This window comes from Monodon monoceros, unplaced genomic scaffold (genome assembly GCF_005190385.1).
Source record: "Monodon monoceros isolate NGI ecotype Baffin Bay Population unplaced genomic scaffold, NGI_Narwhal_1 Super_Scaffold_3, whole genome shotgun sequence".
Taxonomy (NCBI): Eukaryota; Metazoa; Chordata; class Mammalia; order Artiodactyla; family Monodontidae; genus Monodon; species Monodon monoceros.
Window position 1 is genome coordinate 65804903 of NW_021703780.1, and position 15162 is coordinate 65820064.

The following is a 15162-nucleotide window of genomic DNA, read 5'->3' on the forward strand; positions in this document are numbered from 1 at the left end:
TTCTATGGAAAAAAAACCAAAAGAATTCACAAAGTGAAAATGTTCTATAACATTCTCCAATTTTTCCTTTTTTTTTTTTTCATTTTTGGCCACGCTGTGTGGCTTGCAGGATCTTAGTTCCCCAACCAGGGATTGAACCTGGGCCCACGGCAGTGGACTGCCAGGGAATTCCCAATTTTTCCTTTTTTTAAAAAAAAAACAACTTAATTGTTCATACCTGGTAAGGATAGGTACCATGTCCTGCCCACTGCCATGTTCCTTTTCCCACTGCTCCAGCAGGGTAGTGAGCTCAGCTTTGGAGTCCACATGTACCGCTACTGTAGTCATGACTTGGCCTAAGGAAGCAAAAAAAAAAAAGAAAAACACACACACACAAATGAACACAGGCAAATAAACTTGACATACTTCCTATGAAAAGAAAAGTGAGGAGGGACGAAAAAAGGGATGCACAAGCAAGGGAAATAACTAAAAGCATGGGAAATTTAACCCTTGGACCCTGTAGATAATTTTATTTGTGGTACAGTGGGAAACCCAGGATTGGGAGCCTGGATACTCATCAAGTCATGACAAGTCTTTTCTTCTCTCTCAACCTCAGTTTGCTAGACTGTCAAATGAGACAGGGTACTGGATCAAAATCATGATTCTTAACCTTTCTAGGATCAGGAATTCCTGAGAATCAGACAAAACCTATGGTTCCTTTCTCCCCTCAGAAACACACATACAGGTATCCCTGCTTTTCAGAGAAGTTCGCTTTATGCCATTTCGTTTTTATGAAAGAACTACATTAGTATCTGGTTTCGTTAACCCAAAGAAATCTGAAGAGGACTTCTGCTTTTACGAAAAAAGGCGAAAAGCAAAAACAGCGTTGTGTTTGCTTTGCAGCGCCGTTATAAATGCAGTGTGCACCCCAAGCAGTGAGAGTGGCCCCGCCAAGCTCCTTCCATGGGAACTACATTCAACAGCAAGCTGCTACAGCTTTGAATTGTGCCTGTGAGCATCTGTGCTTTATCTCAATTTCTGTACATCCCTGAGCAAGATGTGCCCTAAGGTAATTGCCTCTTCAAGTCATTTCAGCTTACGAAAGGTTTCACAGGAACACTCTACAACCTGTACCTATACACCACATGTATAATAATCCCAAGTCTAGATCTCTGGTCCAAAGCTTTGAGGCTTTTTTTTTTTTAAAATACAGAATACAGCAAAAACTACTCCCAGAAATATTTTGCTCTTGTAAGTCTTCAGGGAAAGTTCTATGACAGATAAGCAACACATTCCTGTTAATTCTTAACAACAGATCAAGAACTGAAGTGGATATCATTACCAACATGAAAGCTAAGAAAGAATATTATAAACCCATTCGTCCTTCAGCCTTCCTAATCTGTCTCACAGCTAGCTGATCTTCTGGAAGGATAAGAGGCTGGAGAAAGGCATAAAAAGTTGCTGGGTTGAGTGATCAGCCCAGGGGTACAAAAGGACAGGGACGTGAGACAGGCTCTGAAGGAGCCGCATGTGACATCCACACGGGGAAGAGAGGTTTATAAGGAACTCCAAAAGGAATAAATGAGACCCAAACGTTTAGATGGTTTACAGATCAACTTCTTTGCCAAAGCACTCTTAGGATCAAAATGTCAAATCCTGCCATGCAAAATGTGTATTTTCACAGAAATAGCAACTGTTCTGTAAAAAGTTTCAGTCCACAAAGGCATTACTAGCTCATCTAGGATTATTGTTCACTCTTCTACCATAAGACCAAAAGAAATATATTTACCACCAACTCTCGAAATTTTAAACCTTTATGTTTTAATCAAGTTGACGCAATTCTAATAGTAGAGTGATTCATGTCACCTGAGCTACCCCTTACTCCAAAGGATATTTCCAAAAAAGAAAAGAAAAAAAAGTTAAAATGCTTTTCTACAAAGAATCCACATTTTCAGTCTTTCTGGCCAAAGATATACTACAGATGTGACCAACTAATATGGATTTCTGACCTTAACTTGAAAGACCTAGGCTGTATTTCTGATTGTAATCTACTAACTATATATGCATTTTTTTAAATAAATTTAATAGGAATAATTATAGATTTGTAAAAAAAAAAAAAAAGTTGCAAAGATAGTAGGGAGAATTCCCATATACCCCTAACTCAGTTCAGGTTTCCCTAATGTTACCTTATTTTATAGTGATATGATGTCAAAATTAAGAAACCAAAAACTGGTACATTATCTTAACTAAACTCCAGACTTGATTCAGATTTCACCAGTTTTTCCATTCATGTCCTTTTTCTGTTCCAATATCTCATCCAGGCTACTACATGACATTTAGTTTTCATGTCTCCCTAGTGTCCTCTGGTCTCTGACAGTTTTTGAGTCTTTCCTCGTTTTTATGACCTTGCCAATCTGGAGGAGTGTTAGCCAGGGGGTAGAGAGGGGCAATAATTTAACCAATTTTTTTCAACAGTAAAATTTTATGCTAAGGTAAGAGACCTAGAGACTGGGCAAAGTAGTAATATGTGGTAACAACAAAATTAATCTCTTAAGACACATCCTAAAAGTGCAGGAGAGAGATGGCTTTACTGGTGCATTCTACCAAACATTTAAAGAAGAATTAAGATCAATCCTCAAATTCTTCCAAAAATTGAAGAGGAGGGACACTTCCTCCTAATTTATTACATAAAGCCAGCATTGCCCTGACACCAAAGACAGATAAAAACATCACAAGAAAACTACAGACCAACATCTTTTATGAAAATAGATGCAAAAATCCTTAACAAAATACTAGAAAGATGAATGCAGCAGCATATTAAGAGGATTAGATATCATGACCAAGTGGGATTTAACCCAGGAATACAAGGGTGGTTTGACATATGAAAATCAATTAAAGTGGGCTTCCCTGGTGGCGCAGTGGTTGGGAGTCCACCTGCCGATGCAGGGGACACCAGTTCGTGCCCCGGTCTGAGAGGATCCCACATGCTGCGGAGTGGCTAGGCCCGTGAGCCATGGCCGCTGAGCCTGCACGTCCGGAGCCTGTGCTCCACAATGGGAGAGGCCACAACAATGAGAGGCCCGCATACCGCAAAAAAAAAAAAAAAAAAAAAAACCCAACAGCTAACATTATACGCAATAGTGAAAGACTGAAAGCTTTCCCCCTAAAATCAGAAATAAGACAAAGATGCCTGCTTTCACCACTTAAACACTGTACTGGAGTTCTAGCCAGAGCAACTGGACAAGAAAAATAAAAGCAATCCAAGTTGGAAAGGAAGAAGTAAAATTATCTTTATTCACAGATGACATGACCCTATATATAGTAAATCCTAAAGAATCTATAAATAAAAACTATAGTTAATAAACAAGTTAGCAAAGTTACAGGATATAAGATTAACACACAAAAATTAGTTGTATTGCTATGTATGAGCAATAAACAATCCAATATGAAATTAAGAAAACAATTTCACTTAAAATAGCACTAAAAAGAACAAAATGCTAAGGAATCCATTTAAGCCAAAAAGGCACAAGACTTCCACAAGGAAAACTACAAAACATTGCTAGAATAACTTAGAGAAGACCTAAATAAATGGAAAGACATCCTGTGTTCATGGATTAGAAGACTTAATATTGTTAAGAAGGCAATACTCTCCAAAGTGGTCAACCGTCAGTACAATCCCTACCAAAATCCCAATGACCTTTCTTGCATTAGTGCAAACATCAATCCTAAATTTATATGTAATTGCTGATCCTGAATAACCAAAACAATCTTGAAAAAGAAGAAAGTTAGAGAATTCACACTTCCGACTTCAAAACTACAAAGTTCGATCATCAAAATAGTATGGTACTGTCATAAGGAAAGACATACATACCAATGCAATAGAATTGAGAGTCCAGAAATAAAATCTCACATTTATGGTCAATTGATATTCAACAAGTGGGCCAAAACCAGTCAACAGGGAAAGAATTTGTTGAAAGACCATTAGACCATTACTAGAAAGACCAATGTTCTTTCAACAAATTGTGCTGAGACAACTGGATATCCACATACAAGGGAATGAAGTCAGACCCTTGCCTCACACCATGTACAAAAACTACCTCAAAATGAATCAAAGACTTAAATATAAGAGCTTAAACTATAAAACTCTTAGAGGTAAATCTTCATGACTTTGAAATTGGCAAGGGATTTTCATTTGACATCAAAAGTATAAGCAACAAGGGAATAGATAAATTGGACCTCAACATTTAAAACTTTTGTGCGTCAAAGTACATTATCAAGAAAGTGAAAAGACAACCCACAGAATGGAAGAAAATCTTTGCAAATCATATGGCTGATAAGGATCTAGTATCCATAATATATAAAGAACTCCTACAACTCAACAATGACAAAAAAACCTGATTCAAAAATGGGCAAAGGACTTGAACAGATATTTCTCCAAAGAAGATATACAAATGGCCAACAAGTACATGAAAAGATGTTCAACATCATTAGCCATTAGGGAAATGAAAAACAAAACCACAATGAGATACCAATCATACAACTAGGATGACCAAATGCAAAAAATTAGAAAACAAGCACTGGCAAGGGTGTGGAGAAACTAGAATGTACACTGCTGATAGGAATGTAAAATGGTACAGCAGCTATAGAAAACAGTTTGGTGGCTCCTCAAAAAGTTAAAAAAAAAAAGTTAAACACAGAATTACCATATGGCCCAGCAGTTCCACTCCAAGTTACATACCCCAAAAAATTGAAAACAGATATTCAAACACTTGTACACAAATGTTCAAAGCATATTCACAAGAGCCAAAAGGTGGAAACAACCCCAAATGTTCACCAACAGATAAATGGATAAACAAAATGTGGTTATATTCATACAATGCAGTATTATTCAGCCGTAGAAAGGAATGAAGTACTGAGTCATGTTACAGCTGTGGATGAACCTTTAAAACAATACGCCAGGCGAAAAATGTGAGACACAAAAGGTCACATAGTCTATGATTTTATTTATATGAAACATTCAGAATAGGTAAATCCATATACAGAAAGCTACCTAGTGGTTGCCAGGGACTTGGGGGAGGGGGAAATAGGGAGTGACTACTTAATGAATGTAGGGTTTCCTTTTGGGGTAATGAAAATGTCTTGGAACTAAAAGAGGTAATGGTTGCACAACATTGTTAATCTACTAAATGCAACTGAGTTGTGCACTTTAAAATGGTTAATTGTTAATTTATGGTATGTCAATTTTACCAAAATTTTTTTTTTTAATGGGGGGAAAAAAGGTCCAGGAGGGAATGCCTCTTGGATAACTTAAGCAATCAGCCTAGTAGGGCTTATAAAGGCAAAGTTTAAAAGAAATACTACCTCTAACAAAGGTCAACTCAAGGGCATTAAAATAGTAAAATTTTAGGGCTTCCCTGGTGGCGCAGTGGTTGAGAGTCCGCCTGCCGATGCAGGGGACACGGGTTCGTGCCCCGGTCCAGGAAGATCCCACATGCCGCGGAGCGGCTAGACCCGTGAGCCGTGGCCACTGGGCCTGCGCGACCAGAGCCCGTGCTCCGCAATGGGAGAGGCCACAACAGTGAGAGGCCCGCATACCGAAAAAAAAAAAAAAAGTAAAATTTTAGAGTTCAATTTAGAAACACACATGTACTTCTGGTATCATTTTCAAAATTTCCAATTAACTATGCCTAAAAATAATTATAACTTTGGGAATATTCACTTGCCCAGGGAAAATATAAACTTAAAATAAACTAAAGTAATAGTATCAATGATAATTCATTTTACTCTCAATGAAAGATTAACAAAATGCAAAAGGTGCAGTAATCTTGTTATAGACAAGACAGTGAAGGTACATTACTCAATTCACCATGTTCCAAAGTGAGTTCTTTAGGTGGTATGCAGAACTTATGGCCTGTCTAATAGTGATACAATAGTTACCAATTACTGAATATCTGTATGAGATAGACATTTGGTTTAAGTAATTTATTTACATTATTCTGAATTTTCACAACCACCCTGCCCTTATTTTACAGATGAGGAAAAGGGCTCAGAGAAGTCCCCAAGACCACTCAATTGGTACTTGGTAGAAAAGGGGTTCAAGCATTCAAATCCCAACTCTGCCAACATACCTGTGAGATCTTGGTCAAGTTATTTAACTTCTCCAAATCTCAATTTCCTTATCTGTAAAATGGAAATAGTTGTTGCGAGGGTTAAATAATAACACTGTCCATACAATGGAATAATATAAAGCCCTACAAAAAATATGTAGAGGGAATTCCCCGATGGTCCAGTGGTTAGGACTTGGCGCTCTCACTGCTGGGGCCCCGGGTTTGATCCCTGGTAGGGGAGCTAAGATCCCGCAAGCCACGCAGTGCGGTCAAAAAAAAGTCTTTATCCTGAAGGATGCCTGCCAAAGTATTTAGGGGTGCTGTGTCTGCAACTTATTTTCAAATGGTTCCACAAAATAAATATATACCACATCTACCTACTAAGAGAAAGCATGGCAAAATATTAATAACAAGTGTTGAATCTAGATGAATAAATAAGTATTCATTTTCCATTCAATTTCATTTTACATGCAGAATTTATGGCCTAATAGTGATACAATAGTTACCAATTACTGAATATCTGTATGAGATAGACATCTGGTTAAGTAATTTATTTACATTATTCTGAATTTTCATAACCTGGGCTTCCCTGGTGGCACAGTGGTTAAGAATCCGCCTGCCAATGCAGGGGACCCAGGTTCAAGCCCTGGTCCGGGAAGATCCCACATGCCGCGGAGCAACTAAGCCCATGCACCACAACTACTAAGCCCGAGTGCCACAACTACTGAACCCCGTGCACCTAGAGCCCATGCTCCGCAACAAGAGAAGCCACTGCAATGAGAAGCCCATGCACCGCAACAAAGAGTAGCCCCCCCTTGCTGCAACTAGAGAAAGCCCATGTGCAGCAACAAAGACCTAACCCAGCCAAAACTAAATAAAGTAGGAGAAAACTAATAAGAATTTCCTTTCCTTATTTGGACCAACTCTCAGTACACTGTCAAGTGAGAAAAGCAAAGAACACTCTGCTTTTGCGTGTGTGTGTCTGTGTGTGTCTGTGTGTGTCCCTGGAAGAATATATAAGAAACAGATAATAACTATTACTTTTGTGGCAAGTAACTGATCTTCTGAAGGATAAAGGTAGAAGATTTTTGTCACTATATGTTACTATCCTAGCTCTACCATTTTCCACTATTTTGTTACCTTTTGTAACTTCTGAGTTAATCCATAAAACCTGTTCTCTTCTAATACACAATACTATATGGCCTATTTGGCAAAAACTATCCCAAAGCCTAAAAAAAAAGTTCACGCGGGGCTTCCCTAGTGGCGCAGTGGTTGAGAGTCCGCCTGCCGATGCAGGGGACACGGGTTCGTGCCCCGGTCCGGGAAGATCCCACATTCCGCGGAGCGGCTGGGCCCGTGAGCCATGGCCGCTGGGCCTGCGTGTCCGGAAGCCTGTGCTCCGCAGGGGGAGAGGCACCAGCAGTGAGAGGCCCGCGTACCGCAAAAAAAAAAAAAAAAAAAAGAAAGAAAGAAAGAAAAAAACCCACTGGGAAAAAACCCAAGTTTGGAGCTTCAAGTAAAATTTACCTAATAATTAGTATAACATATTAGATCATGTATAACAATACTCTATTACTGTCCATGACCATGACAGAAACAACATTGGTAACAAACCAACTTCAATCACTTCAAACCAACATGTGGTTCATTCCACCAGATTCCTCCTCAATAAAGTTTAACTACTGTACAGCAGATAACATAGTAAAACACTGTGCTCAGCAACTACTCAAGAAACGTTGATCATAAAAGGATTTCCTTCATAGTTCCCAAATTCTGTATCTATTATTTCCTTTACATCCAAAAATATATCACCACTCGAAAATGGATAAGTGTAATATACAAAACCCAAATCTTGACAGCGTCAAGAAGAATAGCAAATCGATTCCTAAAAAGTCTAATTATGCAAGCTTACAAAAACCTTAAAAGTAAACTGAGACAAGATTACAGGACAACACTGCCAATGAACCCCTCACTCTGTACATTAACAAAGCGTTTAGAACAGGAAATGCTGTTAATAATTAAAACTTGTAGACTAATTAAAAGGCTTCATTGAAAAGACAGTAAGGAAAAACTGAGGCCAACGTGACATAGTCAAGGACGAGTCATCTGGGACTCAAAAAGACCAAAACTACTTCTTCAGCACAAGCAAAAGCCAAGCGGTAACAGTGCAATAAGAGGAAGTGAGACGCAAACCGTCTAGGAAGAGGGAGTTAAGCAAATGCCTGACATCCAGTTAAAAACGACTGTAACCCCCGGAAACAGGATCCCGGGAAGCTTGGCGGGCACTCCAAGGTTTGGCTCTAAGCTGCAGGACCCGGACACCTCTCCTTCCACCTCTCCCCTCCATCATGGGGGCGGGTGTGTGTGTGTGTGTGGGAGGAGTGCCCAGAGAGCCCGCCCCCCCTCGCCGGACGAAGAGCCGGGCGGGTGCAAGGGGAGGTGGCACGCGGCCGAGGGAGGAGAGAGCCGGCCCAGGTGACTGGAGCTAAAGGCGGAGACACAGTATGGGCAGGGGACCGCCATACGACATGGAAGATGGAGCCACCCACCCCCACCCCCCGGCCCGTACGTAACGAAGACTGGGAGGACTGAGAGGTAAAAGGTGATGAGAGGAATGAGAGGCGCCCCTCCCCAAGACAGGGGTGGGCACACCCTTGCCCCCCAATCCGGGCGGAAGAGTTACTCTTGGAAAGCTTCTTTTGCGGACTATAGGAAGAACGTGGAGGCCCCGCCCCTGAGCCAAGAATCTGGAGGATGAAAAGTACTGTCAGGCCCCGGACCAAGCCTCCCGGGAGGCCCGGCCCGCCCCCTCCCAGCCAGCGGCCCAGGCAGGTGCCGCCCCTCCCCCAGCCCGGCGCCCACTCTCCCGCCCGACCATGCACCCTGTCTCCTCGCGCCCCTGCCACAGAGCCGTCTCCCTCCCTTCCCCACTCACCTTCCCGGGCGGCTCCGCCGCTCCCCGCTGACCCCGCCAGCGGCCACAGCTCACACACGCCGCTTCTGGTCCCGCACTCTCTCCCCCTCACTCACACACAACGCGACCGCGACTCCGGAGCGGCCCACATATTATGCGTCACTCGTTCGCTACGTACGCTGCGCGCGCGCGCGCGCATCACCCGACTTGGCTCGAGGCTTGCTGGCAGGAGGCGGGAGGAGAACGCCAGGGCAAGCGGAGGAATATCTACGAGCCGAAGTCGCGTGGAAAATGAAGTTCCGCCTCTAGGGGCGGAGCCCACCAAGTCTTGATTGGCGTGTGAGCAGTTTTGCCCCGCGCGTTGACTTCTGGGGTTTGTAGTTTTTAGTGTAAACGAGAACTGCTACGTACTCATTGGCTGCTCAGGAAGGCGGAAGCGAAAAGCGAGAGACTCGATTCTGCCAGCCCAAACGGCTGGATACCTCCCCAGTACTCTATTCGGCCCTGTGTGACAGGGAAGAGCCGTTGTTTTATTCTCCCATTGGCCCCGTTATACCTAGAACCTACCAGGATCTAAGAAAATATTTCCCGAAGTGTATGAGAAATCACATCAGTCATTAAGCAGAAGGCTCTGGTCTTCCTGTTCAAGACCTAGCCTGTAGGATCAATAAATATTTATCCTAGGTATTACATGTGAGGCAGAGAAAAGGAAAAAATCAAAAGGACATAGATTAAGGCAGAGCTGACCTCAGAGGTCATCTAATTCCTTTATTTTGCAGCTGGGAAAAGTGAGACCCGGAGAGAGTGACTTGACTCACATCACACAACCAATTAGCAGCAGAACCAGAACGACTCCTGACTCTGACTTGGGGATCCCTTTTTGGAGACGTGAAAGGTAAACTCCACAGCTGAGCAGAATCTCTCCCTGACAAGATCCTATCGACCCTTTATCTCTGGGAGTCCTGAGTAAGTTTCTGTGCATTTTTACGGAGTCCTCACAGTCAGCACTTTCACATGGGGAACATGGGACACAGCAAGCCGTCTGCCATGCTCAGGTTCCATAGCTAGATTAAGAAGCTAGCCAGAGCCTGGGTGCTGGGTCTCTTGATTCTGTTCCCCACCGGACCCCATTCCCCGCTTTCCAGAAAAGAGACCTCCCTCCTCTTAAGTATATAACTTGAAACATGTGATACTCAGGCACAAAATTCTAGAATGTTGGGTGGCAGTGTGGCAGATGTGCCACCTCTCTGCAACGCTTTCACCTGCCACAACACATAGCTCTCTTCTTTGTGCTTCTGGGACTTTGCCTGTAATGGCCACTACCATTACCTCTGACTTTATATAGCTCTGAGCCAAGTGTTTTAACCACACTTTTTCATATAACCCTCACTACCACCCCACAGGGTAGGTACAGTTTGCCGCCTACACAGATGAGAAATCTGAGCCCAGATTGGTGGCCCAAGGAATGGGGCCCAGGTTCATGGGTCCACAGGCTGGACTGATAACTTTCCTACATCGGTGCTACAGCAATCCTTCACCTGACTTTCCTGCCATGCCTCCCCGGGTCATGAACCCAAAATGCATGAGAGTGGAGCACTCAAGCCTTAGATACCCTCCCTTTTTCCATGATCTAGCCAGTGTGGTGGTGACTTGCCCACTGACTGAGGTCCTGAAACGCAGATCCCTTGTGGGAACCCAGGTTCCAGCTTGCCTCCCCTTGGCACAGCCTCAGCCTGCCACCAGATGGCACTGCTCCCCTTCAGAAAATCAGCCTGGGGCCCTGGGTAAATGATGGGAATAAGGGGCATGCCAGAGGGCCTTTGGAGAAGCCAGGGCCCAGGAGGCTAGGGAAGCAGAACAGGAGCTATATAAGACCTGTCTAGCAACTGCTTCCTCCATAATCTCTGTTCTATAATGCCTGTGCCCCCCATACCTCTGCCAAAAGCCCCCCCACATACCTGCAGCCGCAGACCTGCAGGCACTTCCAGACTCCCGCTCTGGGAAGGAGAAAAGACTGCCCTCAGGTTTTCTGGGCTGCAGACACATTTCAAGCACACTCACTGTCACATTTCGTAGGCCAAGGTAACGTGTGCCAGAGACACAAGCATGCACTACCATGCACTGGCACCAGTCCTCACAGCCAACACTTTCACATCTAAGTACGTGCAAGTACAAAGCTACAGATAAATCAGGCCCCCACACCCATCTTGACCTGGCACATCACACCTGAATCATTGGATAAAGAGATTCCTTGGCCTCTTTAGAAGAACATTTCTGGACTCTCCCTCTGCTCTGCGTGTGCCCATCTCCCCTTATGGTATGCCTCAAAAAGCAGCAGCCACCATCCAAAAGGGCAAGAAGTCATGCTTGCAGGGCTGCCCAGTGGCAAAGGGAGAGCAAGAGCAGCCCAGCCCTGGTCCCAGCACGAAGGGCTACAGACTTAGGTATGCTCCGACCTGCCCTCATCCCCACACATGCCCATGCACTGGGGTAGGAAAATCAACAGCACCACGTCCTCTGAGCTTCAGGATGCTCCTCCTCTTTCCCCTATCCTCTGTCTCCCCCATCTCCCCCTCTTCCCTTTTCCACCACCCCTTCTTTCCCTTCACTTACTTCCAGGTTCACCAGACCCAGGTGCTCCCATTAGCCCTTCGCCACCCTGGTGCCACCACAACTCCTGTGCCTCCTCCTGTCCCACATCTATTCCCACTCTGTTTGCTGAGCAAGACTGCTACTGCAAGTGTCCGGGAGTCACAGGAGCCACCGAGGAGAGGCTCGGGGCTTCCAGGCTCTGGGGACCCCAGCCTGGACAAAAAAGGGAATTCAATCAATCACTTGGTGCCCTCCCCCTTCCTGGGAGCCCCTACAGCCTCCTAGAAAGATGGAACACTACCCCTGTTGCCCAAGAGGTGTGCAAAGCAACCACCCCGTATGACTGCATCCACATCCACCATTCTCATTTCACAGAGTGAGAAACTGAGGCTCCACCTCGTCCAGTGGCCACAGATGCTGCAGTCTCCAGAAGTCAGTACCGTCTCCTGCTCCCACAGGCACAAGTTCATAGAGGGGCCTAAGACTCAGGTGAGAAATGAAGCAACGACCCCCCAGCCCCGCCCCAATTCCCACATACCAGGATCCCAGCCAGAGTGAGGAGCCCCCAGAAGAGCCCCATGCAATATTGAGGACATGCTTATATATTTTAAATTATTCTTTATCTGAAATTAAAATTGAACCGGACATTCTATATATTATCTAGCAGCCCCACCTCAGAACCACTGCTCAGCCACAGGCCCCAAGGACTCCCCTTGATGGCCCCCATGGCCTCACTTAAATCACCTGCAAAATAGAAGTAAATCAGAACAGCTGCCTCCCAATGGGTCTCATTAAAGATTAGACGGGCCAAGCAGTCAAGGTTGCCTTATCCGAAAGCTGATCTGGGTAATATCAGGCTCAAAGTCCTCCCTTCTCCCCGTTCTCTCTTTAACCCTATCACCGATGGTGACAGATAAGAAAATAGTTTCTTTGCCTCTTTATTGGGCAGAGTTTGCAGAAGGAGATAGGTCAGCACTTGAGTCTAGCTTTGGAGGTAGACAGACCTGCATCCTAACACTAGTGCTCCCGTAATTGGCCTAATTACTTCACCTCTCGAGCTTCAGTTTCTCCAGCTGGAAAATGGGAATAACACCTCCTTTCTAGCATTGTTATGAGGACTAAGTGGAACCATGCCTGTAAAGTGCTTAGCTTGGGTTCTGGCACACAGGAGGTGCTAGCTAAGTGGTGGCTATTTCTATTGTGATTACTCTTGGTCTGTGGCTGACCCTATTGCTGTTCTTCAGGACTACCTCAGCCCTGGCTGATTTCTCTTTGCCCCCGGTACTACTGCCTGCTGGAAGAGCTCAAGCTTTCCTCATCAAAATGAGAAATGAGCTCCTTACCAGAAAAATCCTGGGACACATTTTCAGACACATTGGGAAGTAGTGGAGTAACCACTCTTAGGGACCATCTGTCTACTCTCTGTCCCAGCACAGAACTAAAAACTGCGTGGGTCAGAGGGTGGATTTTTTTTTTAACATCTTTATTGGCGTATAATTTCTTTACAATGGTGTGTTAATTTCTGCTTTATAACAAAGTGAATCAGCTATACATATACATATATCCCCATATCAGAGTGTGGATTTAAGAGGATCTGCTCCTAGGCCTCCTCATGCCTGAAAAGGCTGCCGTCAATCAAGGGTGAGGGCAGTCAAGGCCAAGGAGCTCCTTAGATGTGAATTCAGACATGTTGCCCTCCCCAAACCAGCCTGTCGACCCTGCCTCCCTGCTGAGATGAAGCCTGCATCTGGAACCCTGCCCAGAGTGCATTCACTGTCTTCCCTGGGGTCCTCTGGCAGGATGGCGATGTCACAATCAAAGTAGAGTCCAGAGAGGATGGCCAGAGATGGTGTCCCCTGGGCCACCCTCACAATGGACCCGCCCAGCACAGACAGGGGCTGGAGCATGAAAAGCCCCAAATTCTGCCCTCCATCTACTCCCAGGACCTGTCAGATCCCCGAGCCTGGCTGCCAGTTATCATCCTTGCTGACTCCTGGGGCCCTGCTCTTCCCAGAGGCTATGCTCCAGGTAAGAGTTAGAGCTTGGGGAACAGGTACAGGGGAGGTAAGGAACCTCTTTTGCCTCAGGTTTTTAGAATTGTAAATCCTTCCGGGAAGAAACAACAGTGGAGTCAGCATTGGAGAGAGAAGCCCTTGGATTTTGACAATGCCTGTTTGTAAGCACAAGACTTTTCTACAGGACTCAGGGATCTCTGGCCTGACCCACCTGAAGGTACTCTGGGGACTGCTGGAGTAGACCCTGAGGAAGACTCAGGTCAGATAAAGCTTCCCACCCTATCAGTTCTTTCACTTTGAAAGGCCTGGAGCAGAATGACTTTGATGGAAGAAAGCTGATCTGACCGTCAATTCAGATGTCAGAGATCCACCACCACCACCTGAAGTAATCACCTACTGCCCCACCCCCAAACCTGGCCACGTTGGACCTGGACCCCAAAGAGATATTGCCAGATATAGCCAGGAGTATCCAGTTAGGCCTGGGAGCCGAAGTTATCAAGGGGAGGTGTTTCTAGGTGCAGAGGGTGTCCTGGGCTCTTACTATGAGGCAGTTCCTCTTCATTCCCTCAGAGGTAGGGGTGTCTCTCCATGAAAAGTCACATGATGTTCCTGGGGGGAGCCCCTCTGCCCAGCTCCTGCTTCACCAGGCCCAAACTTGTCACAGGATAGCCTTTTGTGAAGTCACAAAGCTGGTTGCTTCCTACAGGACCAGGGACCGGGACAATCAGGGACTACTGGGCATGACTTGGGGAGATGGAAGGCTTCAGAAGTGGCCTTTGGACTCTGGAGAGGAGTCTTGAAGGGCTTAGGTTGTAGGGGGTGAAGGGATCTGTTGGAGACCTGGGGAAGAAGACAGTTTCTCAGATTCTGGTCATTGCCAGGAGGTGAGAACAGCTGGGGCTTGGGGCTGTGGTCTTTGGCTATGGGTTTGTCCCTCAAGACCCAGGGGGAGGGTGGGAAAGGAGGGCCCTGCCCCAAATAAGTACATATAAAGGTCCTTTTCACTGGTGTTCTGGATGTTCCATGGCAAAAAGAGGTTAAGACCTCTGAGCTGGGGACCAGATCTTCCCCTCAGCGCAATCCATCCATGATCATCTACTTATTGAATATTCCACCTGCTTCTTGGGCAAGCACATGCGGCCAAATTCTGTTGCATTAATAAGCAGCCCTGATGGCCTTGGGGCACCTTCACCTGTTGGACTGCTCAGAGGAAGAAGGGATAAAAGACTATCAAGGAGAAGAAATGCAAGTCCCCAGCGTTCACTCTCTCTGGAGTGTTGAGATTCTCACCACCAGAGGAGCAAACCCAGGGGAGAAAACAGGAGGGAGGAGAAAGCTTCACTACAGAAAGTGTGGAAAGTCATCCACTGTTGTCAAAGGTCACAGTTGGTATGTGGAGGATGAGGAGAGCCACTTGACGGGAGCCCTGTTCTAAAAACCAATGAACAAAACTGTTTTCCGTGAAGTTAAGGATTCCTGTGCCTAGCCCTGTACCTGAATCCCTTGGACTGAGGAGGATGCAGCACACAGTGGAGATGACAGGTCCTGTCCTCAA

At 45.2% G+C, this 15162-nt stretch overlaps 1 protein-coding gene across 2 annotated transcripts in view; it reads right to left on the reverse strand.

The window, feature by feature from the left end:
• DCAF1 (DDB1 and CUL4 associated factor 1) overlaps window positions 1–9159 on the reverse strand; it is a 94152-nt gene extending 84993 nt beyond the window's left edge. For both annotated transcript variants that reach the window (XM_029241991.1, XM_029241990.1), the window contains exons 1-2: window positions 9022–9159; window positions 218–335 (exon numbers count right to left, since the gene is read on the reverse strand). In XM_029241991.1, coding sequence (XP_029097824.1) covers window positions 218–327 — 110 coding nt within the window. In that variant the 5' untranslated portion in view covers window positions 328–335; window positions 9022–9159. The remainder of the gene's footprint in view (window positions 1–217; window positions 336–9021) is intronic.
• Window positions 9160–15162: the final 6003 nt, after the last annotated feature.